Below are 26687 nucleotides of genomic sequence, written 5' to 3' on the forward strand. Positions count from 1 at the left end.
AGTCTATAAGTAACGAAACTGGAGGAAAGGAAAGAAAAAGAAAAAGAAAAACAAGAAAAAAAGAAAAAATAGGAAAATAATATTTTATAAAAATATTATAAAAATAAAATTTCAACATTCTCTCTTTCTTACTCTCCCAAAGAGGGAGACATATACACTGTCTTCTTCTGCAACATCAACATACTAATTTCATTTAAAAAAAGTTTAAGGGGAGGACTCACAAAAATAAAGTGTATAGTTGAGAATTCGGTTATAGATTTGGTGCCTGAAAATTTTGGTGACCGTCATATTTTTTTGTGCTTCAAAATTCTGGTGCAGATCTGGTACTTCAAAATTTTGGCAGGTGCTTCAAATTCTGGCGAGCGTATTTTAAAATTCTGACTCGCGATTATTTTTCCAAATTTTTTTTTATCGAGATCAAAATATAAACAGTAATGTAAAGAAAAGGTCCATCAGCATAATTTTTAGTTTGATAAACGGTGAAATTACAACTTTAGGTGATCGAGAAAATAAGAAATATAACAAACCAATTGGTACGATACTACGATGAGGTTATCTGAATGAGAAGGACATGCAGTAGATTAAGAGTTTCATAGAAAAAAATAAGCATATTGTGGGAGGGGCCAAAGCAAAAGAAAGCATAGAGTTTGAAATGGACGAACTAATTTATATCATATTTACACTAAAAGAAACAAAACTTTATTTCACAAATACTCTTTATTTGTTCACTGTACTACTTCCCCTGTCTACTTTAATTGATTTTGTGGTCTTTTTTTATAGTCTACAATATTTAATTTTTTTAAATATCAAGAAGAAATTAATTTTTTTTTTCAAAGTTGTCCTTGAGTAAAGATTCTATGAGTGTTTGTTATATTTTCAATGAACAAATTAAGGTAAATATGATCAATTTCATTGTCAATTAACGTTAAATTGTAATCCCTCCGGTCCACAATAAGTGACCAATTTGCATTTTTATTTTGGTCCAAAATAAATGTCCATTTATATAATCAAGAAAAAATTCAATTTTGTTTTTCCAAAATTACTCTTATGTATGTATCCCTAATAAATCTTTTACTTATCACATTAACTGTGCTGCAACATTTAATTAAGGGTAATTTAGTCACACTACCTATTTTTTTCTAGAAATTTGTATTTCCTTAATGAGTGTGTCCAAAACAAATTATTCACTTATTATGGATCGGAGGGAGTAAAGTTTTTAATCTGTGTGAAAAAAGCCAAAAAAAAATCAATTAAAGGAACTAGAAGGATAGAAGAAGCTGAAGAGTTGTACTGAGGATAGCAAATGACAAACTAAGAAAGTCTCCTCGATCTATACAAAAGGTTAATCCCCAAAATGATTACTACAACTTAATAAAGGCAAAAATCAAAAAGACTAAAAAAGAAACAATCTTCCCATTTAGGAACCTCAAGTCAATTTACAAAGCTGAGGTCCATTTGGAACTTGAAACACAATGAATTAAACAGCAGCAATTAACAAAGATAATAAGTCTTAGATTGTATAGTCTTTTTTTTGATGAGGTCTAAATCATGTCAACTGGCCCCAAGTTGCCCAGTTTGCTGCACTTCCAACTCTTGGCATGCTATTCACTTTAGAGTAGACATCAACCTTGAAATAAGCTCCACACATTGACCCTTCACTATCCACTCTTGGCATTGCTTTCATCTTGTAACTTGGATGCTCATAGCTCTTTAATCCTGTTCCACTATGGTACATGCACCCTACCAAACATCAATCAAACCCAAGCTTAATATTTTTACAACTATTAATTTCCGAGGCGAAGCTAGAATTAGAAGTTTATGAATTCAGAATGTCACTAAGAGTACTGATTATTTGAGTTACTGGGTTCGAAACCTAATAGTTATATGTATTTTGTAGATTTTTAGCACATATATAGGGTTCCGTCATAAGCTATTGAGTTCGTCCGAACTCATAGCTTATATGCTACCTCCGTCCCCGATTAGTTCTAGTTGTGCAATCTAATTTTTTTTATATCTGAGAAATTTCTTGTGAACTTTTGTCCTGACTATAGTTGGTGTAAAGGTTAGAAATTACGAAAAATATGGACCCGCCCTCTACCCTCCTCCCAACTTCTACTGGGCTTTGTCCGCGACAAAGTTTGAACATGTAACATGCGCTTGACTTACACAACAGCCGTTGCATCCTTGCCAAATAACCAAAGCCCTAGCGCTTGCACAATTTAATTTTTGTTTTTGTAGCTTAGTGATTAAGGGGCCGTACGAAAATTTTCAGTTTTCTCAAAAAAAAAAAATTATTTTTTTTCGAAATCATCATTTCGCCATGAAATCTTCAATTTTCACCTGAAGATGAATTTCAGCAATTTTTCGAAAATTTGAAAAAGTTCAAAAGGCCGTTTTTCAAAATTTACTTCAAATCACTCACAAAAATTCAAAATCAACCCAAAATTGTATTCATGTCTAAACATAACTCTAACTTTCAAATAACATTTTCACTTTAATTTTTTCTCACTTATTTTGAAATTTTACAATTGTTATGTCCAAACGCCCACTAAATCTCGGCAAATACTTTTGAATTTGAGCTACATACCAGCAGGAAAGGGAGCAAATGATTTGATACAACTTGCTTTAATGTGATCCACATTATCAGATATCATAACAGATCCATCATATGCTATGCCCCAAAATAGCTTCACCTTTTCATCAGCACCCTATCCATAAAACACCATTCATGATATTAATTAGTGACACAAAAATATATTCAAAAGGCCAAGTTAGGATTTGAAGTTTACACATTCAAAATCCTGATACTTACTGAGTTCTAAATTAATAATTTGTACATATACAATAAATTTTTTAAGACAAATACAAAGTTTAGACCAAAACTACTGAATACAACGGAAGCGTCACTTAAACTCTAGCTCCGCCCCAACATATATTTCTATATTCACAATAAATAAACTTACCAGGGCAACAAAGACTGTATCAGCCTTGTGATCATAGATCACAAATCCAAAGCTACCTTCAAGATCCTTGAGAACTTCATGGGCCGGGTATGGGCCTCTATCGCGGAGAGTCCGATATGCTTCACTTACAAGCATAGCCTCATTAGTACACTTTGATAGGCCATAATGCTTGTTTAAAGCACATAAGTTGTTCAAACTTCCCAAAAAAATGCAGTATATGTCATTCACACCACAGAACAACCTACAAAAAAAATTCAAATAATTTGCATTATTTCCCCTTATTAGTAGGCTGAAAATTACAAACTTTAGAGAATTCAAGAACAGATAATCAAAATTTTCTTATTGAAGTAGGGATGGCAAACGAGGCGAGACGGGTCGAGACAAAGCATGTAAACAAAGGCGAAACTAGATTTTTAACTTTATGGGTTCTGGATTCAGAATAATAATTTTAATAGCTACTAATTGAGTTTTAAATTTAATATTTGTACATATTTAATAAATTTTTTAATACAAATATATTGTTTGAGCAAAAGCTACTGGGATCGGCCAAACTTGCATTCAGGGCTTCTAGCTCTGCCATTGCATGTGAAGCCTCAGCTAACCCAAATTTTAACTCAGTCCCAGCCACCACCCAACCACATAAACTAAAAATAACCGATTTATGTATAATATATATTATATTATACATATATAATATTTGTATAATCATGTATAATCACTTTTAATGGATAGAAAGAAATAAAAAGGTGAATCCAACGGACTATTTCTATAAAGATCCCTAATATTTTTACCAAACCATATCATTCTGCATGATTAAGTAATTTATTGAGGCGAAAATATATATTATAATTAACCATAATCAAATAAGAAAAGTACATGTGCAAACAATCATATCATGTATTTATTAATTTGGCGTAAATGATAAAATCTGTAGAAGAGAGGATCAATACCTTTGAAGAGTGTTATATGAACTTGCACGATTAGAATAGGCCAAAAATGCCTTATCAATAAAGCCAATAGAAAATCCATTATTTGGATTTGCAGATAAGAAATTCTTCATAGTTTCTTCAGGAGATGCAGCTTTGATTGATGCTTGCAATGAGGCTGGACTCTGCAATTCCTTTGGTGGATCAACAACATCTTTCTTGAATATTGCCAACATTTTTTCTTGCCTTTTTTGAATGGGAAAATACAGAGATCTAACAAAAACAATGTAATATACAAAGACAGAAACCAGTCAATTAATATGAAATGGGGTGTGTGAATTTGTTGAGTATTTATAGGTAAAGAAGATTAGATAGAAAGATAAGAAGAGACAGAGGTGTCAGCATTATCCATTACTAAATTTTGTGATTGGTAAGAAGATTTTACTGCCAATCAATTCTTGAATTCAGGAGACCTGAAATTTTTAAATGGTTTTTATTTGAGGTGAAGGTGACTGGTAATATAATACTCTTGGCATTTCAATTTACGTGACTTATTTTTTTGAATTATTTAAACAAAAAGCAACTCGATGAACAAAAGTTATTTATATTCACACATGATTCGGCAAAGGGTTGTAGCTTAGAGCGTTATGTGGACAACTTAGTCTAATATAAATATTATCGTTATTTTCACGATTCGAACCCGTGACTTATATATCACATGAAAATAATTTTTAAAAATGAATAATGTATTTTTATATTTAATGCATAAATTTTTAATATTTAATATTTTATTCTTAATTTCATATAAAAATAAGATAATATATTTAAAATTATAACAGTTAAAATATATTTTAGTAGATACATTTAAGACGATAGGAAACAACCTCTTTATTTCTCGAAAGTAAAGATAAAATATACGAACACAACTATCCTCCCCAAATCTCATTTGTAAAAATTTACTAAATTATTGTTGTTGTTATTTATTCAAGACCATAAAATTGAGACATTTATTTTACACCCTTAAGTTTTGTACATTAAGATATACATACGTAAACGAAGAAAAGGATCGTGGTTGTTAGATTGTTGTTGGAGAAAAAAGGGATTTTGTTTAATAAACTTCCGAGAAAAAGACCGAAAAGTTGAGTATGTGGGAAATACGAGGAATTGGTCACCACTTATTAGTAGAGCTTATCCATAACATTAAAAACACAATGAATTGGGTTTGACACGATTCCCAGTCAGCGAATCCTTCTTTTATCGTCTGATTGGATAAGATTTTGATCTGTCTACACTTTCTCACTTTTCTTTATTTGGGACCCATAATTCTTAATTTTTACTTTTTTTTATTATATTCGACATTCGTATGGGTCCTAAATAAATTTAGATTCCCGTCACAAAGTATTACATTTGGAAAGTAAATCGAGTTAATGCTAAAACCATAACGAATGCATCTATCATCATTGATGCATAAATAAATGAGTTCATATTAGTATTCAATTATAAAATATAAATCCGACACAATCCTGGTTGGTCCCTCATTCGCAAAATACTGAACTGGTCGCTCAGTCGAATCTAATTGCATTATATATATATATATATATATATATATATATATATATATATATATATATATATAATCGGCTATTATTTTGAAAACGGCTAAAATATACATTTCTCTTTCTAACAGTAACTTTTGACCATAGATAAGAAGGTGTGGAGGTTGAGAATAAAGGTAAAGGATTAGAATAGGTCGCCTAGCGTTGTCCTTGTCTGTAACAATAGTTTTAGTACATGAGTCAGCGTTATTTATATACTTTCGTATTCCTTGATTTATGTGATTACTTGTCGTTGCTTTCGTTTCAACCTTCTAATTACAATATTCAGTTTTTGTTTTGTATCTTTGTATTTTTGTGGTATTATAACTGGTGTGATTGTTGTTGCCCTTCCTTTTATCTTTTTTAAGCCGAGGGTCTTTCGAAAACAACCTCTCTGCCTTCTTGATGGTAGGGGTAAGGTTTGTGTACATACTACCCTCCCCAGATCTCACTTGTGGGATTGCACTGGGTCTGTTATTGTTGTTGTTGTCTAATTAACAGACGAGGAAGCCTCAAGCCTTTTATTTTCTGCTGTATTAAATGGAAAAAAAAAATTCTAATGTTAGTGGTCATATTTCAACTTTCAATGGAGAAAAATGGGAATATTGAAATAAAACAATACAAAAAGAAGAATAATATTGCAGAGAAAAGTGAGAGAGAATTCTTATTAATTTTGGGATGATTTACAATGGGGTAAAGCCCCTATATTTATAGCGAAAAAGATGACTTAGCCACAAAGTAACAAACTCTCTAGAAGATAGACATTCACTCCAAGTACAATTCTATTCTTAGCATGCCCCCTTGAATGTCTACTCAATAGGTAATGTGCCTCGTTAAAACCTTACCTAAAATAAAATTCAGTGGGAAAAAAATTCTAGTAAAGGAAAAAGAGTACACATGTTTAATAATACGCCTTTTGGTTGTCTCGTTAAAAACCTTGCAAGGAAAACCCAGTGGGACAAAACCTTGTAAGGAAAAAAGAGTACAACACGTATTAACTCCCAATGATGAGAGCATCAATTCACATCCTTGAGCCTTTGCATCCCAATCTTGTACACCAGCTTCTTGAAGGTTGACGTCGGTAGAGATTTGGTGAACTAATCAGCCATATTATCACTTGAACGAATCTGTTGCATATTGATATCACCATTCTTTTGAAGCTCATGTGTGAAAAATAACTTCGGTGAAATGTGCTTTGTCTTATCTCCTTTTATGAATCCCCCCTTCAATTGGGCTATGAATGCTGCATTGTCTTCATTCAAAATCGTGGGTAGTTTGTCACATTTCAAACCACATTTGTCTCGAATAAGATGTATTATAGACCTCAACCACACACATTCTCGACTTGCTTCATGAATAATAATTATTTTAGCATGATTAGATGAACTAGCCACGATTGATTGCTTAATCGATCGCCAAGATATGACAGTGCCTCCACATGTAAACACATATCCTGTTTGAGATTGAGCCATGTGTGGGTCGGATAAATACCCAGCATCGGCATAACCAATAAGATCGGGACTGCATTCATTGCCATAAGATAAGCCCATATCGGTAGTCATTTTTAGATACCGCAATATGTATTTGATTCCATTCCAATGTCTCCTTGTAGGAGAAGAGCTATATCTTGCTAAGACATTAACTGAAAAAGTTAGGTCAGATCTTGTAATATTAGCAAGATACATTAGTGCACCAATTGCACTAACATATGGTACTTCAGGACCAAGTAGCTCTTCATTCTTTTCTTGAGGTCGGAACGGATCCTTATTTACATCAAGTGATCAAACCGTCGTCGGAGTACTTAATGGATGTGCTCCATCCATGTAAAACCGTTTTAATAACTTTTCTGTGTAGGCAAATTGATGAACAAAAAAATCTATTTTCCAAATGTTCAATTTGCAAACCGAGACATAATTTTGTCTTTCCGAAATCTTTCATCTCGAATTCCTTCTTTAAATAATCAATTGATTTTTGGAGTTCTATAGGAGTTCCAATAAGATTTATGTCATCAACATATACGGAAGTACAACAAATTTCGATGTTATTTTTTTTATAAAAACACATGGACAAATGTCATCATTTATATAACCTTTCGTTAATAAATACGCACTAAAGCGGTTATACCACATTCTTCCTGATTGCTTTAGACCATACAAAGATCTTTACAATTTGATTGAAAATATTTTTCGGGACTTTGAATTATGTGCGTCAGGCATTTTAAATCCCTCGGGAATCTTTATGTATATCTCATTATCAAGTGAGTCGTTAAGGTAGGTTGTAACCACATCCATTAAATGCATGTCAATCTTTTCATGGACATCAAAACTAATAAGATAACAGAACGTTATAACATCCATAACAGGAGAATACGTCTCTTCATAGTCGACACTAGGTCTTTGTGAAAATTCTTGTGCAACAAGGCGTGCCTTATATCTCTGTACCTCATTTTTCTCATTCCTTTTACGTACAAAGACCCATTTATAGCCAACAGGCTTAACACCATTAAGTGTTTGGACTATGTGCCCAAAAGCTTTACGTTTCGCAAGTGAATCCAACTCGGATTGGATTGCTTCTTGCCATTTTGGCCAATCACGTCCTTATCTGCATTTTCCAACAGATTGAGGTTCAAGATTCTCGCTATCTTTCATAATGTTAGATGCAACATTATATGAAAATACATAATCCACCACTATATCCAAATGATTCAAATTTGTCTCAATATCGATTAGATTTATTGGTAGTTCCTTATTTTCCTAAGTCTCATGCTCAATGATTTCATCATGAATCTCAGGATTGGTTAAATCGTGGATTTCTTTATGAGACTCTTTCGTAGTGTCATCTTGTTCATTTCCTTTTCTTTTTCTAGGATTTCGATCCTTAGAAACCAATGGGCTTCCACGCTTTAGGCGTGTTTTTGACTTATTAGCTATGACACTAGAAGATTGTCCAATAGGAATATCAATAAGAATTGGAATATTGTAACGACCCGACCAGTCGTTTTGAGAGTAATAGCCCTGATCCCCTATTTTATGCTTTCCCCGTGTCTGTTTCTGCTTATTTGACTTACCGGAAAGTTTTATTTTTGGTTTCGGAGTATTTTGGGACACTTAGTTCCTAAAACAGAAGCTTAAGTCTTAGGATTTTGACCGTAGTCAGAACTATGTGAAGACGACTTCGGAATGGAGTTCCGTCGATTCTGTTAGCTCCGTTGGGTGATTTTGAACTTAGGAGCGTGTTCGAGATGTGATTTGGAGGTCCGTAGTAGAATTAGGCTTGAATTGACGAAAGTTGAAATTTTAGCGAATTTGACCGGGAGTGAAAATTTTGATATCGGGGTCAGATTTGGTTTTCGGGAATTAGAGTAGTTCGTGATGTCATTTAGGACTTGTGTGCAAAATTTGAGGTCGATCGGTTGTGGTTTGATAGGTTTCGGCGTCGTTTGTGTAATTTGGAAGTTTAGAATTTCTTTAGGCTTAAATTCGGTTGTAATCTATGTTTTGATGTTGTTTTGGGTGATTTGAAGGTTCGACTAAGTTTGCATTGGGTTATATGACTAGTCGGTATGTTTAGTTGAGGTCCCCGGGGGCCTCGGGTTGAATTCGGGTGGTTAACGGACTTGATTTTGAGTTGATGAAGCAGCTGAAGTGCTGCTACTACTGGTGTGACCGCACCCGTAGAGTGGGCACCACAGGTGCGAGCCCGCAGAAGAGGGGAAGGAACCGCAGAAACGGCCAAAGATGAGTTGAGCAGAGGTCGCAGGTGCTAAGATTTTTCCGTACCTGCGATGGTCGCAAAAGCGGGCAACTGGGCGCAAGTGCGAGTTTTAGCCACAGGTGCGATGGGTTTTCGCACCAGCGATAGGCGCAAATGCGGTCTTGTAGCCGCATGAGAGGAATATGGGATTTCAAGTGGAATCTGCACCTGTGATGGATTTTTCGCGGGTGCGGCATCGCAGGTGCGACAATAGGTCCGTAGATGCGAAAAGTCTAGGCAGAAGGTTTAAAAGCAAGGATTCACGATTTTAGTCTTATTTCACCATTTGAGGCTCGGACTTAAGCGATTTTGGAGAAGATTTTTGAGGGGATTATTGAGGTAAGCTTCTTGTACTCATTTTTTTTAATCATAAATCTTGTTTCCCCATTGATTTCTCCACCTAATTAGTGAGATTTTGAAGTGAAATTTGGGGGTTTAGGGCTTGAGAATTGGAGAGTGGATTTTGGGGAATTGGATGACCAAATGGTGTCAGATTTTGATTAATTTGGTATGGTTAGACTCGTGAGTAAATCGGCTTTCGGGTTTTGTAACTTTTGTCAGATTTCGAGGCATGGGCCCGTGGGGCTGGGTTGAGTCGATTTTGGATTTTGGGGTATAATTTAGTAGTTTTCTTGTGGAATTGATTCCTTTAGCCTATATTAATTATCTCGTACTGCTTGTGGGTAGATTCGGGGCATTTGGAGACTGATTCGAGGGGCAAAAGCATTTCAGAGTTAGGAATTTATGCAATTGAGGTAACTAACGCTTTCAAACTTGGTTTTGAGGGTTCGAAACCCCGAACTATGTGCTTTACGATTGGTATTGAGATGATGGACATGCCAAGTGACGGGCGTGCGAGCGTGCACCGTGAGAATTTTGGCTTGGTTGATTTCATGGCACTATATAGTGACTCTATTTTGTTGATATCCGTGTTTTCATCTTGTGATAAATTAATTGAGCTGTCAATCATGCTAGATATCATGTTTAGGCTTTATGCCGATATTTTTGGGACCCCTAGTGGTCGTTTCTTGCTGTCATCTCACTGATTTCATTGATAATATGTACTCAGTCATGTTCATGCATTTCATATCATATCTCAGTCTCAACTGTTATTTACTGATACATCATAACATTGTTTCGGGCTAGTTTTCATGATATTGTGAGCCCGTGAGTCAGACTGGAGAGATTGATGACTGAGTGAGGCTGAGAGTCTGATTATGAGTGACAATTATAGGATCGGGCTGCACACCGCAATGGTTATACTGAATTTATGATAGCGCTTGCGCTGTAGGAGCCCTTCCGGAGTCTATAACACACCCCACGGTGAGCGCGATTGATATTATTGAGGGATGGACCTTTCCTGGACATGGATCTTATCCGAAGTACTTGACACCTGGAGATATATATTCTCCACAGGGCTGGATTGGCCTTTCCTCAGTACTGGGTGGCATATGGTCAGTGTGGTATATGTTTTAGGATGGATGTTCCCTGGGCCGTGTGGGCCATATACAGTACCGAATAGTTGAGATATTGAGAGTGTGACTACTTGATGTTGTCAGTATAGTGCTTCACTTACAGTATGTGCATTGGCATGTAGAGATAATAAAGTTATATTCATTACACTGTTTGGATTTGCTTTACTTTACTATTTCAGTTGCCTATGTGATTTGAGAGCATGCCTACGTTCTGCACAGTTATTCCTATTTTATTTGTACTAGTTTAGTTCATCACTACCTTTCAATCTAAAGTTTGAACTTGTTACTTACTGAGTTAGATGTACTCACGTTACTCTCTGCACCTTGTGTGCAGATCCAAGCGTTCCTGGTCACGACGGTTGCTGCTGATTGAGGCATCATAGTTCGAGGACTATCGAGGTAGCTGCATGGCATTTGAGGGCCTTAATTTCCCTTCCTTATTTTATCTACACTTTCAGTTTTATTCTCTAGATACTGTTGTGGACTGTATACTGGTTTTAGATGCTCGTGTACTCAGTGATACCCCGGTTTTGGGATGGATTGTACCGTATCTTAGTTAAATTCTATTTTAAAATGGCTTTTCTTTAATATAAATTATTCCGCTATTATTTCTAAAAGAGTGCTTTACTGTGTTGAAATTGTCAAGTTGTGGCTTGCCTAGTTCCACGATAGGCCTCATCACGATGGTCGTTTTTGGGTCATGAAAAGTTGGTATCAGAGCCTAGGTTACATAGGTTTCACATTCTTCGAGAGGCTGCCGAACCCTTAGGAAATTTCACATTCTTGAATTCTTGTCGTGCTAATATTTTGATTCTGGTAACTAAATTTCCGTTGTTCTAATTCTCTCACAGATGGTGAGGACCCGTGCTACGGGGCAGGATGGACAACCACCAGTACCACCAGTCAGGACCGCGAGAGGCCGAGGTCGCGGTAGGGGAAGAGGTATAACTCGCACCACAGCTAGGGCAGCACCTGCAAATCCACCAGTTGCCCCAGTTCAGGAGCAGGCTCCAGTTGTGGATGAGCCTGTGGGACCAGCTCAGGCACCACATGTGCCCGTTGTGATTCTAAGCCTTTAGGAGGTCTTAACTCAGATTCTGATAATATGCACCAGTATTGCTCAGGCGGTCTTTGTTCCGGCCATAACAACCACTTCTCAGGCTGGAGGAGGTGCTCAGACTCCTGCTGCCCGCACACTAGAGCAGGGGGTACAGGGACTCCAGACACCGGGGGCACCACCAGCCCGGCCATTTGCAGCTGTTCAGGACTATGTGGTTCTTGCTATGCCCGAGGATGAGCATCATATATTAGAGAGGTTTGGGAGGCTCCAACCTCCATCTTTCAGTGGTGCAGAGGGACAGGATGCGCGAGGCTTCTTGGACAGGTGCCAGAGGATACTCCGTACAACCGATATTTTATAGACCAGTGGTGTCTCGTTCACTACTTTTCAGTTCTCTGGGGCTGCCTTCAGTTAGTGGGAGGCTTACAAGAGGCGTAGGCTGGTCAGCGCATCACCCCTTACCTAGCAGCAGTTCTCTGTTCTCTTTGTGGAGAAGTTCGTACCTCAGTCCTGTAGAGAGAAATTGTGCATGCAGTTCGAGCAGCTTCGTCAGGGTGATATGTCCGTTCCGCATTATGAGATGAGATTTTCAGAGTTGCCCCGTCATGCTATCTGGTTGGTTTCCACAGACAGGGAAAGGATCGGGAGGTTCATAGATGGCCTAACTTTTCAGCTGCGATTACTTATAACCAGAGATAGAGTGTCTGGTGCTACTTTTGATGAGGTTGTCGACATTGCTGGTTAGATTGGGATAGTTCGCAGCCAGAAGCGGGTTGAGAGGGAGGCTAAGAGGCCTCGTGGCAAGGGTGGATTTGGCGGTGTTCCTTCTGGGGGTCAGTTCCTGCACGATAGGGGTCGTCCATTTAGACATGCTTAGACGGCTCGCCCAGTTCACCGTGGTGCATCATTTGGCCATGGGTCACACTGTTATCAGCAGGGCTAGTCGTCATTCAGTGCACTACCAGCTCAGAGTTCGTCTCATGCACCATCAGCTCAAGGTTTATCTGTGTCAGGACCTTCTATCAGTTATTCACCGCCATTCGCAGAGAGGAGTTTCTTTGAGTGTGGAGATTTGGGTCATATCAAGAGGTATTGTCCTCGCCTTTCTCGAGGTTCATCTCAACAGAGGAGTCGGCCTTCGACTTCAGCACTTGTTGCTTCATCACCCGCCCAGCCAACTAGGGGCGGAGCCTAGTTAGCTAGGGGTCGCCTGAGAGGGGGATGCCAATCAGGGGGCGGTCAAGCCCGTTTCTATGCTCTTCCTGCCAGACCAGATGCAATTGCTTCGGATGTTGTGATTACAAGTATTGTTTCTGTTTTCCATAGAGATGCCTCTGAACTATTTGACCATGGATCCACTTATTCATATGTGTCCTCGTATTTCGCTCATTTTCTGAATATGCCCCGTAAGTCTCTAGTTTAATATGTTCATGTATCTACTCCGGTGGGCGATACTATTATTGTGGACATTATATATCGGTCATGTGTGGTGACTATTAGGGGTCTGGGGACCAGAGTAGATCTTTTGCTGCTAAGTATGGTCAATTTTGATGTGATATTGGGTATGGATTGGTTGTCTCCATGTCATGCTGTTTTAGATTGTCAAGCTAAGACCGTGACTCTAGCGATGCCGGGGTTTCCGAGAGTTGAGTAGAGCGGTTCTATAGACTATGTTCCCAGTAGAGTGATTTCATACTTGAAGGCTCAGCGGATGGATGAGAAGGGTTGTCTATCAGGATGTTAGTGCAGAGGTCCCTGCTATTGATTCTGTTCCGGTGGTGTGGTTTTCTGGACGTGTTATCTGTAGACCAGCCGGGAATGCCGCCTGACAGGGACATTGACTTTGGTTTTGATTTGGTACTGGGCACTCAGCCCATTTCTATTCCACCATATCGTATGGCACCGACGGAGTTGAAGGAGTTGAAGGAACAATTTCAGTAACTCTTTGATAAAGGGTTTATTTGGCCTAGCATGTCACCTTGGGGTGCACCGGTTCTATTTGTAAAGAAGAAGGATGGTACTCTAAGGATGTGTATTGATTACATGCAGTTGAACAAGGTCAAAGTCAAGAACAAGTATCCTTTGCCATGTATTGATGATCTATTTGACCTGCTTCAGGGTAAGAGGGTGTTCTCCAAGATTGATTTGAGGTCAGGGTATCACTAGCTGAAGATTCAGAATTCAGATATTCTTAAGACATCTTTTAGGACCCGATATGACCATTAAGAGTTCCTTGTGATGTCTTTTGGGCTGACCAATGCCCCAGCAATGTTCATGCATCTGATGAACAATGTGTTTCAGCCTTATCTTGACTCGTTCGTTATTGTATTCATTGATGACATCCTGGTGTACTCTTATAGCCAGGAGGAGTATGCCCAATATCTGAGGATTGTGTTACAGTGGTTGAGGGAGGAGAAACTTTATGCAAAGTTCTCCAAGTATGAGTTTTGGCTCAGTTTAGTGGCATTCTTGGGACACGTGGTGTCCAGTGAGGGTATTCAGGTAGACCCAAAGAATATAGAGGCGGTTCAGAGTTAGCCCAGACTGTCCTTATCTACGAAGATTCAAAGTTTTCTCGGTTTGGCTGGTTATTACTGTCATTTTATGGAGGGATTCTCATCTATTGCATCACCATTGGCTAAATTGACCCAAAAGGGTGCTCCTTTCAGGTGGTCGGAGGAGTGCGAGGAGAGCTTTTAGAAGCTCAAGACTGCTTTGACCACGACTCTATTTCTAGTTCTACCATCAGCTTCTAGTTCTTACACAGTGTATTGTGATGCCTCACAGACAGATATTGGGTGTGTTCTGATATAGGAGAGTAGAGTGATTGCTTATGCCTCGCGCCAGTTGAAGCTCAATGAGAAGAACCATCCTTTCCATGACCTTGAGTTAGCAGTTATTATTCACCTTGAAGATTTGGCGGCACTATTTGTATGGGGTCCATTGTGAGATTTACACTGATCATCGGAGTTTGCAGCATCTGTTCAAACAGAAGGATCTTAACTTGCGTCAGCGGAGGTGGTTGGAACTTCTTAAGGACTATGATATCATAATTTTGTACCATCCTGGGAAGGCAAATGTGGTGGCCGATGCCTTGAGTCACCGGACGGAGAGTTTGGGGAGCTTAGCATATCTTCCAGCAGCAGAGAGGCCATTGGCATTGGATGTTCAGGACTTAGCGAGCCAGTTTGTTAGATTGGATGTTTCTGAGCCGAGTCGAGTTTAGGCTTGTGTGGTCTCTCGGTCTTCTCTTTATGATCATATCAGGGAGAGTTAGTGTGATAACCCTAATCTTCTTGTCGTTAAGGACACTGCCCAGCACAGTGATGCTAAGAAGGTCAGTATTGGGGATGATGGTGCATTGAAGATGCATGGCAGGCTATGTGTGCCCAATATAGATGGTTTGCGTGAGCTGATTCTCCAAGAGGCTCACAGTTTGCGGTATTCTATTCATCCGGGTGCCGCGAAGATGTATCAGGACTTGAGACAACATTATTAGTGCAGGAGAATGGAGAAGGACATAGTGGAGTTTGTGGCTCGGTGTCTAATTTGCCAGCAAGTGAAGTATGAGCATCAACGACCAAGTGGGTTGCTTCAGAAGTTAGAGATTCCGGAGTGGAAATGGGAGCGAATCACTATGGATTTTATTGTTGGGCTTCCACGGACTCAACGGAAGTTTAATGCAGTTTGGGTGGTTGTGGATAGGCTGACCAAGTCAGCTCATTTCATTCCTGTGCTGACTACCTATTTTTCCGAACAGCTGGCTCGAGTGCATATCTGCGAGATCGTCAGGCTTCATGGCGTACCAGTATCTATCATCTCTGACTGGGGTACGCAGTTTACATCATGGTTCTAGAGGTCTATACAACATGAATTGGGTACTCGAGTGGAGTTGAGCATAACATTTCACCCTCAGACGGACGGATAATCTAAGCGCACTATTCAGATATTAGAGGATATGCTCCGTGCATGTGTGATGGAGTTTAGGGGTTCTTGGGATCAATTATTGCCTCTAGCAGAGTTTGCTTACAATAACATTTATCAGTTGAGCATCCAGATGGCACCGTATGAGGCTATGTATGGTAGGCGATGTATGTCTCCAGTGGGTTGGTTCGAGCAGGGTGAGGCTAGATTATTGGGTATAGACTTGGTTTAGGATGCTCTGGAGAAGGTTAAGGTGCTTCAGGATAGACAACGCACAGCTCATTCCAGACAGAAGAGTTATGCGGATCGAAATGTTCGCGATGTTGCATTCGTGTTTGGAGAGCTGGTCTTGCTCTGAGTTTCGCCTATAAAGGTCATTATGAGGTTCGGGAAGAAGGGCAAGCTGAGCCCAAGGTTCATTAGTCCCTTTGAGATGTTGTTGCGAGTTTGGGAGGTTGCTTATGAGCTTGCTTTACCTCCCAGTCTAGCGGAAGTTCACCAGTATTCCATGTTTCTATGCTCCGGAGGTATCACGATAATTCGTCTCATGTGTTGGATTTTAGCTCAGTTCAGTTGGACAAGGATCTATCTTATGTTGAGGAGCCATTGGTGATCTTGGATAGGCAAGTTCGAAAGCTGAGGTCGAAGAATATTGCTTCTGTGAAGGTTCAGTGGAGGGGTCAGCCGGTCGAGGAGGCGACTTGGGAGACTGAGCATGATATGCGCAGTCGTTATCCTTATCCTTTTACCACTTCAGGTGTGTCTCTATGCTCGTTCGAGGACGAATGATTGTTTTAAGATGGGGAGGATGTAATGACCCGGCCGGTCATTTTGAGAGTAATAACCCCGATCCCCTATTTTCTGCTTTCCCCGTGCCTGTTTCTGCTTATGTGACTTGCTGGGAAGTTTTGTTTTTAGTTTCGGAGTGTTTTGGGACACTTAGTCCATAAAACGGAAGCTTAAGTCTTAGGATTTTGACCATAGTCGGAACTGTGTGAAAACGACTTCGGAATAGAGTTCCGTCGATTCCGTTAGCTATGTTGGATGATTTTAAACTTAGAAGCGTGTTTGGAATGTGATTTGGAGGTCTGTAGTAGAATTAGGATTGAATTGGCGAAAATTGAAATTTTGGCGAATTTGGTCGGCAGTGAAAATTTTGATATCGGGGTCGAATTTGGTTTCCGGGAATTGAAGTAGGTTTGTGACGTCATTTAGGACTTATTTGCAAAATTTGAGGTCAATCGGATGTGGTTTGACAGGTTTCGGCTTCGTTTATAGAATTTGGAAGTTTAGAAGATCTTTAGGCTTGAATCCGGTTGTAATCTGTGTTTTGATGTTGTTTTGGGTGATTTGAAGATTCGACTAAGTTTGAATTGGGTTATATGACTAGTTGGTATGTTTGGTTGAGGTCCCGGGGGGTCTCGGGTTGATTTCGGGTGGTTAATGGACTTGATTTTGAGTTGATGAAGCAGCTGAAGTGCTGCTGCTACTGGTGTGACCGCACCTGCGGAGTGGACACCGCAGGTGCGAGCCCGAAAAAGCGGGGAGGGAACCGCAAAAGCGGCCAAATATGAGTTGAGCAGAGGTCGTAGGTGAGAAAATTTTCCCGCACCTGCAATGGTCGAAAAAGCGGGCAGTTGGGCGCAGATGCGATGGGTTTCCGCACCTGCGATGGGCGCAAATGCTGTCTTGTAGTCGCAGGAGCGGAATCTGGGATTTCAAGTGGAATCTGCACCTGCGATGGATTTTCCGCAGGTGCAGCGTCGCAGGTGCGACAATAGGTCCACAGATGCGAAAAGTCTTGACAGAAGGTTTAAAAGCAAGGGTTTACAATTTTAGTCTTATTTCACCATTTGAGACTCAGACTTAGGCGATTTTGGAGAAGGTTTTCGAGGGGATTATTGAGTTAAGCTTCTTGTACTCGCTTTTGATAAGAAATCTTGTTTCTCCGTTGATTTCCTGACCTAATAATTGAGATTTTGTAGTGAAATTTGGGGGTTTAGGGCTTGAGAATTGGAGAGTGGATTTTGGGGATTTGGATGACCACGAGTCCTGAGCAGGTTTAGTAGTGTCTTGCGGATCGGTACGGAGACGTCTGTACTTATCTTCGAGAGGTTGCCGAACCCTTAGGAAATTTCACATTCTTGAATTCTTGTCGCGCGAATATTTTGATTCTGGTAACTAAATTTTTGTTATTCTAATTCTCTAATAGATGGCGAGGACACGTGCTACGGGGAAGGATGGACAACTACCAGTACCACCAGTCAGGGCCGCAAGATGCCGAGGTCGCGGTAGGGGCAAAGGTGCAGCTCGCACCACAACTAGGACAGCACCTGCAGATCCACCAGTTGCCCCAGTTCAGGAACATGCTCCAGTTGTGGATAAGCCTGTGGGACCAGCTCAGGCACCACCTGTGCCTATTGTGATTTCAGTCCTTTAGGAGAACTTAGCTCAGATTCTGACCATATGCACCAGTCTTGCTCAGGCGGTCTCTGTTCCGGCCGCAACAACCACTTCTCAGGCCGGAGGAGGTGCTCAGACTCCTGCCGCCCGCACACCAGAGAAGGTGATACAGGGACTCCAGAAATCGGGGGCACCACGAGCCCAGTCGGTTGGAGCTGCTCAGGACTATGTGGTTTCTCTTATGCCTGAGGATGAGCAGCGTAGATTGGAGAGGTTTGGGAGGCTCTAGCCTCCATCTTTCAGTGGTGCAGCGGGAAAGGATGTCCATGGCTTCTTGGATAGGTGTCAGAAGATACTCTGCCCAGCCAGTATTCTATAGACCAATGGGGTCTCGTTCATTACTTTTCAGTTCTTTTGGACTGCCTTCAGTTGGTGGGAGGCTTACGATAGGCGTAGGCCAGTCGGCGCAACATCCCTTACCTGACAACTGTTCTCCGTTCTCTTTATGGAGAATTTGGTACCTCTGTCCTATAGAGAAGAGGTGCGCAGGCAGTTCGAGCAGCTTCGTCAGGGTGATATTTTCGTGATGCAGCATGAGATGAGATTTTTAGAGTTGTCCCGTCATGCTATCTGGTTGGCTTCCATAGATAGGGAGAGGATCAGAAGGTTCATAGATGGCCTCAATTTTCAGCTGCGATTGCTTATGACCAGAGAGAGAGAGTCTGGTGCTACTTTTGATAAGGTTGTCGACATTGCTAGTCAGATTGAGATGGTTCACAGCCAGGAGCGGGTTGAAAGGGAGGCCAAAAGGCCTCATGGCCAGGGCAGATTTGGTAGTGTTCCTTCTAGGGGTCAATTCCAGCACGGTAGGAGTCGTCCATTCAGACATGCTCAGACAACTCGCCTAGTTCATCGTGCTGCATCATCTGGCCATGGTTCATACTGTTATCAGCAGGGCCAGTCGTCATTCAGTGCACTACCAACTAAAATTTATCTCATGCACCATCAGCTCAGGGTTAATCTGTGTTAGGACCTTCTAGCAGTTATTCCGGAACTTGGGGTTCCCTTCAGTCCCCACCGCCATTCGCAGAGAGGGGTTTCTTTGAGTGTGGAGATTTGGGTCATATCAAGAGGTATTGTCCCCGCTTTTCATGAGGTTCATCTCAATAGAGGAGTCAACCTTTGACTTCAGCACCAGTTGCTTCACCACCCGCCCAGCCAGCTAGGGGCGGAGCCCAGTCAGCTAGGGGTCGCCCGAGAGGGGGAGGCCGATCAAAGGGCATCCAGTCCCGTTTCTAAGCTCTTCCTGCCAGACCAGATGCCATTGCTTCGGATGCTGTGATTACAAGTATTGTCTCAGTTTGCCATAGAGATTCCTCCGTATTATGTGACCATAGATCCACTTATTCATATGTGACCTTGTATTTCACTCATTTTCTGGATATGCCCCGTGAGTCTCTAGTTTTATCTGTTCATGTATCTACCCCGGTGGGCGATACTATTATTATGGACCGTGTATATCGGTCATGTGTGGTGACTATTGGGGGTCTGGGGACTAGAGTAGATCTTTTGCTGCTTAGTATGGTCGATTTTGATGTGATATTGGGTATGGATTGGTTGTCTCCATGTAATTCTGTTTTAGATTGTCACACTAAGATTGTGACACTAGCGATTCCGGAGTTGCCGTGAATTGAGTGGAGCGGTAATATAGACTATGTTCCCAGTAGAGTGATTTCATACTTGAAGGCTCAGCGGATGGCTGAGAAGGGTTGTCTATCCTATTTGGCTTTTGTGAGGGATGTTAGTGCAGAGGTCCCTGTTATAGATTCTTTTCTGGTGGTGTGTGACTTTTCGGATGTGTTACTTGCAGACCTGCTGGGCATGTCGCCTGACAAGGACATTGACTTCGGTATTGATTTGGTGCCGGACACTCAGCCCATTTCTATTCCACCGTATCGTATGGAACCAGCGGAGTTGAAGGAACAACTTCAGGAACTCCTTGATAAGGGGTTTATTCGGCCTAGCGTGTCACCTTGGGGTGCACCGGTTCTATTTGTAAAGAAGAAGGATGGTACTCTGAGGATGTGCATTGATTACAGGCAGTTGAACAAGGTCACAGTCAAGAACAAGTATCCTTTGCCATGTATTGATGATCTATTTGACCAACTTTAGGGAGAGAGGTTATTCTCCAAGATTGATTTGCGGTCAGGGTATCTGTCACGACCCAAACTAACCATGTCGTGATGGCGCCTATCGTGGAACTAGGCAAGACGACTCATTTCCAAAACAAACCGATATTTTTCATTTCAAGGGAAAATCTCAAGGCTATTTAACATAAAAACCTTCGTAAAGGAGTTCAAATCCAAACAAAACTGCGGAAAAGAAAAGCCCGACATCGGGGTGTCACTAGTCATGAGCATCTACTACAATTTTTCTAACAATATCAAGACTATCATAGTCTTGAAAATAGCTAAATACAACTAAAGGAAGATTAGAGTGAGAAGAGCAGGGGCTGCGATCGCCAAGCAGCTACCTTGCTATCCCCGAGAAAAGACTCTGCAACCAGAATAATCAACAACCGCTACCATGTCCAGCTACACCTAGATCTATACACAAGGTGCAGGGAGTAACGTGAGTACGCCAACTCAGTAAGTAACAACAATAAATAAAGTCTGAGCAGTAGGAAAGGGCAATAAAGCATATAAAGTTCATATCATGAAATCTCAGTAAAATACCACTTGCTTTTAAAATTAGGGTTTGAATCAAAACATCTCGTTTAAACCCAGTTCCAGTAAAATCATTTAAAGATATTTTTCAACAGTTTTTCAACAAGAGGCTCAATGCAAAGACGATCGAAAATGATGAAGTCATAGACAACCCCTCGGGCAAAACATTACTCATATACAACCCCTCGGGCAAACCTCACAGTCACTTGTATACAGCCCTTCGGGTAAACCTCACAATCACTCATGCCACTCGGGCATACCTCACAATCACTCATGCCTCCCAGTCACTCAGCATTCGGCACTCGCACTCAGTATGTACCTGCGCTCACTGGGGGTGTGTAGAGAATCAGGAGGGGCTCCTTCAGCCCAAGCGCTATATCAAGGCATAAATCACTCAGTCTCTCGACCTATATCAAACATGCTGCGGCATGCATCCTGATCCCATAAATATCCTCATAAATCAGGCCCTCGACCTCACTCAGTCATAAACCTCTCAAGCCATTCGGGCATTTCAGTAAAATCAGGGTACTCAGCCCAAAACTACATTTATATGCATCAAAATAGAGTAAGAAAAACTGAGTTATGCAGTAAACAGGTATAACCATGACTGAGTATAGATTTTAAATCGAAAACAGCGATAAGATAGCAAGAAAAGTCCCTTAAGATTCCACACAGCACTGGCACAAGGCCCAAAACATGGCATTCGGCCCAATTTGTAGAAACTCTTTCTAAAATATATAAGTATCATATAGTTTTAAATAAATATGCAACTTTACAGTTGCTATGGGACAGACCAAGTCACAATCCATAACAGTGCACGCCCACACGCCCGTCACCTAGCATGTGCGACACCTCAAAATAGTAGAATGATACGAAATCCGGGGTTTCATACCCTCACGACTAGATTTACAATCGTTACTTACCTCAAACCGATCAAATCTATACTCCGCGATGCTCTTGCCTCTCGACTCGGCCTCCAAATGCTCTGAATCTATTCATAATCAGTACAATACCATCAATATATGCTAATGGAATGAATTCCACAAGAAAAACTATCAAATTAGCCCAAAATCCGAAATTGGCTCAACCCGACCCCCGGGCTCACATCTCAAAATCCGACAAAAGTTACAAAACTAGAAAGCTCATCCACTCACGAGTCCATACATATGAAATTTATCAAAATCTGACATCATTTGGTCCCTCAAATCCTTAAATTAAACTCTCCAAAATCCTCAGCCCTAACCCCTCATTTTCACTAATTACATGATTAAACAACTAAAATCACCATATATACGAGTATTAGGGCTCAAGAAACTTACCTCACTGATAGCCCTTGAATCACCCTTCAAAAATAACTCCAAAAGCTCCAAAAACCGACTTGAAAATGGTGGAAATAAACCAAATTTGCGAGGTGTTCTATTTATGGTTTCTGCCCAGGCTTTTTGCACCTGCGGACCATTTCTTGCTTCTGCGCCACCGCACCTGCGGTCCAAACAAACGCACCTGTGCAAGTCACATAAACGTCCAGACTCTGAACTTGCGCAAGTCGTTACATCCTCCCCTTCTTAAACAACTGTTTGCCCTCGAACGGATCTAGAAACATACCCGGAGTCTCAAATAGGCGTGGATATCTGCTCAGCATCTCCCGCTCGGTCTCCCAGGTGGCCTCCTCCACAGGCTAACCTCTCTACTGCACCTTCACTGAAGCTATATCCTTTGACCTCAACTTCCGAATCTGTCGATCCAAACTGGCAACCGGCTCCATATCATAAATCATATCACCCTCCAACTGAACCGTGATGAAATCCAAAATATGGGATGGATCGCCAACATACTTTTGGAGCATGGAAACATGAAACACTAGATGCACACTCGACAAGCTGGGTGGCAAGGAAAGATTATAAGCCACCTCCCCTATCCTCTGAAGCACCTCAAAAGGCCCAATGAACCGAGGGCTCAACTTGTCCCTCTTCCCAAACCTCATAACACCCTTCATGGGTGATACCTTCAGCAAAACCTTCTCCCCAATCATAAAAAGATACATCACGGACCTTCCTGTCTGCATAGCTCCTTTACCTAGACTGCGTCATGCGAAGCCGCTCCTGAATCAATTTCACCTTATCTAATGCATCCTGGACCAAGTCTGTACCCAAGAGCCTAGCCTCACCCGACTCAAACCATCCAACTGGAGATCTACACCTCCTCCTATATAAATCCCGTACGGAGCCATCTGAATACTCGACTAATAACTGTTGTTATATGCAAACTCCGCGAGTGGCAGAAACTGGTCCCATGAACCCCCAAAGTCAATGACACAAGGGCGCAACATGTCCTCCAATTTATGAATAGTGCGCTCGGACTGCCCGTCCATCTGAGGGTGAAAATATGTGCTCAACTCAACCTGAGTACCCAACTTTTGCTGCACTGCCCTCCAAAACTGCAATGTAAACTGAGTGCCCCTATCTGAAATGATGAAAACTGGGACACCATGCAGGCGAACAATCTCTCGGATGTAAACCTCAGCCAACTGCTCTAAAGTGTAAGTAGTAACAACTAGCGGACTTGGTCAGTCGATCCACAATAACCCAAATAGCATCAAACTTCCTTAAAGTCCGTGGGAGCCCAACTATGAAGTCCATGGTGATCCGCTTCCACTTTCACTCTGGGATCTCTAACCTTTGAAGTAAGCCATCCAGTCTCTGATGCTTATACTTAACCTGCTGACAATTGAGACACCGAGCTACAAACCCCACTATATCCTTTTTCATCTGCCTCCTCCAATAGTGCTGTCTCAAATCCTGGTACATCTTTGCGACACCCGGATGGATAGAATACTGCGAAATGTGGGCCTCCTCAAGAATCAACTCCCAAAGCCCATCTACATTAGGCACACATATCCGGCCCTACATCCTCAACACACCGTCACTGCCAATAGTCAAATCTCTAGCATCACCTCGCTGAACCCTATCCACAAGAACAAGTAAGTGAGGGTCATCATACTGACGCTCCCTAATACGGTCATAAAGAGAATACCTAGAGACCACGCAAGCCAATACCCGACTAGGCTACGAAATATCCAATCTCATAAGCTGGCCCGCTAAGGCCTGAACATCCAATGCCAAAGGTCTCTCTGCTACTGGAAGATATGCTAAACTCCCCCAAACTCTCTGCCTGGCGACTTAAAGCATCAGCCACCACATTGGCCTTCCTTGGATGGTATAAAATAGTGATATCATAGTCCTTAAGAAGCTCCAACCATCTCCGCTGACACAAATTAAGATCCTTTTGCTTAAACAGATGCTGCAGACTTTGGTGATAAGTATAGATCTCATAATGAACCCCATACAAATAATGACGCCAAATCTTCAAGGCGTGAACAATGGCTGCTAACTCAAGATCATGGACAGGATACTGCTTCTCATGGGTCTTCATCTGGCGCGACGCATAGGCAATCACCCTACCCTTCCACATTAAAACACAACCAATGCCTATCCTCGAGGCATCACAATACACGGTGTAAGAACCTAAAGTTGATGGCAGAACTAACACTGGAGCTGTGGTCAAAGCAGGCTTGAGCTTCTGAAAGCTCTCCTCACACTCACCCGCTCACCTGAATGGAGCACCCTTTTGGGTCAATTGGGTGAAGGGCGATGCAATAGATGAAAATCCTTCCACAAAGCGACGGTAATAACCCGCCAAACTAAGAAAGCTCCTAATTTACGTGGCTGAGGACAGTCTAGGCCAACTATGCACCGCCTCTATCTTCTTCGGATCCACCTGAATACCCTGACTGGACACCACGTGTCCCAAGAATGCTACTGAACTGAGCCAAAACTTACACTTGGAGAACTTTACATAAAGATTATCCTCCCTCAATCTCTGTAATACAATCCTCAAATACAGAGCGTGCTCTTCCTGGCTACGAGAGTACACTAGGATGTCATCAATGAATACAACAACGAATGAGTCCAAATAGGTCTGGAATACACTATTTATCAAATGCATGAACGCTGCTGGGGTATTGGTCATCCCAAAAGACATCACTAAGAACTCATAATGGCCATATCGGGTCCTGAAAGCAGTCTTAAGCATATCCGAATCCCGAATATTCAGCTGGTGATAACCGGACCTCAAATCAATCTTGGAGAACGCCCTCGCTCCCTGAAGCTGGTCAAATAAATCACCAATACGAGGCAAAGGATACTTGTTCTTGACTGTGACCTTGTTCAACTGCCTGTAATCAATGTACATCCTCATGGAACCATCCTTCTTCTTCACAAATAGAACCAGTGCACCCCAAGGTGACACACTAGGCCGAATAAACCCCTTATCAAGGAGTTCCTGAAGTTGTTCTTTCAATTCCTTCAACTCCACTGGTGCCATACGATACGGTGGAATAGAAATGGGTTGAGTGCCCGGCACCAAATCAATACCGAAGTCAATATCCATATCAGGAGGCATGCCCGACACGTCTGCAGGAAACGCATCCGGAAAATCACGTACCACCGGAACAGAATCAATGGCATGAGTCTCTACACTAACATCCCTCACAAAAGTTAAATAAGATAGGCAGCCCTTATCAACCATACGCTGAGCCTTCAAATATGAAATCACCCTACTTGGTACATAATCTACAGAACCGCTCCACTCAACCCTCGAAAATCCCGGCATAGCCAATGTTACCATCTTAACGTAACAATCTAGAACATCATGATATGGAAATAATCAATCCATACCCAATATCACATCAAAGTCAACCATACTGAGCAGCAAAAGGTCTACTTGGGAGACCCAGACCCCCAATAGTCACCACACATGACCGATATACGTGGTCCACAATAATAGTATCGCCCACGGGAGTAGATACATAAAGAGATGAAATTACAGACTCACGGGGCATATCCAGAAAATGGGTGAAATACGAGGAAACATATGAATACGTGGAACCAGGGTCAAATAATAGTGAGGCATCTCTGCTACAAATTGAGACAATACTTGTAATCACAGCATTTGAAGCAATAGCATCTAGTATGGCAGGGAGGGCATAGAAATGGGCCTGGCCACCCCCTGATTTGCCTCCCCTCTAGGGAGACCCCTAGCTGACTGACCTCCACCTCGAGCTGACTGGGCGGGTGGTGAAGTAACTGGTGCTGAAGTCGAAGGCTGACTCCTCTACTGAGATAGACCTCCATGACGATGAGGACACTGACTCCACATATGCCCAAACTCCCCACAACAACTCCCTGGTGCTGGTGGCAAGAACTGAAGGGAGCCCCGAGCACCGGGATAACTGGTAGAAGAACCTGGCATAGAGGAGCCCTGAACTGGTGGAGCATGGGACGAAATCTGAGCTAGAAGGACACTAAGTGATGAGTGGCCCTAATGAGAACTGTGAGAACCATGTCTAGATGATGCACCACAGTGAAATGGCCGAGTTGACTAAGCCTGTCTGAAATAACGACCTCTACCATACTGAAACTGACCCCCAAAAGGAGCACCGCTGAATCCAACCTGACCACGAGGCCTCTTGGCCTCTTTCTCAACCCTCTCCTGACCACAGACCATATCAATCTTCCGAGCAATGTCGACAACCTCATCAAAGGTAGCACCAGAAATCCTCTCTCTGGTCATAAGCAACTGTAGCTGAAAAGTGAGACCATTAATAAACCTCATGATCCTCTCCCTGTCCGTGGGAACTAACCAGATAGCATGGCAGACCAACTCCGAGAATTGCATCTCATACTGCATCACAGACATATCACCCTGGCGAAGCCGCTCAAACTATCTGAGCAGCTTCTCTCTACGGGACCGAGGCACGAACTTCTTCAAAAAGACCATGGAGAATTGCTGCCAAGTAAGGGG

At 41.6% G+C, this 26687-nt stretch overlaps 1 protein-coding gene across 1 annotated transcript; it reads right to left on the minus strand.

Annotated features, from left to right (window-relative positions):
* Positions 1-1291: 1291 nt before the first annotated feature.
* On the minus strand, positions 1292-4228 carry LOC107771388 (stem-specific protein TSJT1-like). The gene is made up of 4 exons (XM_016590742.2): positions 3914-4228; positions 2964-3204; positions 2588-2708; positions 1292-1740 (listed from the first exon to the last, which is right to left on the minus strand). The coding sequence occupies exons 1-4, from the start codon at positions 4123-4125 to the stop codon at positions 1547-1549; spliced, it is 768 nt and encodes a 255-aa protein (XP_016446228.1). The 5' UTR covers positions 4126-4228; the 3' UTR covers positions 1292-1546.
* Between the last annotated feature and the right edge of the window lie 22459 nt (positions 4229-26687).

The sequence above is a fragment of the Nicotiana tabacum genome, chromosome 14 (assembly GCF_000715075.1).
Source record: "Nicotiana tabacum cultivar K326 chromosome 14, ASM71507v2, whole genome shotgun sequence".
Classification (NCBI taxonomy): domain Eukaryota; kingdom Viridiplantae; phylum Streptophyta; class Magnoliopsida; order Solanales; family Solanaceae; genus Nicotiana; species Nicotiana tabacum.

What these genes read in the sequence shown, in the direction of transcription:
- LOC107771388 (XM_016590742.2), bottom strand. Translation starts at nt 4,125, where the DNA reads ATGTTGGCAATATTCAAGAAAGATGTTGTTGATCCACCAAAGGAATTG. An exon ending in ATACAGTCTTTGTTGCCCTG is followed by an intron (nt 2,709 to 2,963) that starts GTAAGTTTATTT and finishes TTTTATGGATAG; the next exon opens with GGTGCTGATGAAAAGGTGAA. An exon ending in ATTTGCTCCCTTTCCTGCTG is followed by an intron (nt 1,741 to 2,587) that starts GTATGTAGCTCA and finishes GATGTTTGGTAG; the next exon opens with GGTGCATGTACCATAGTGGA.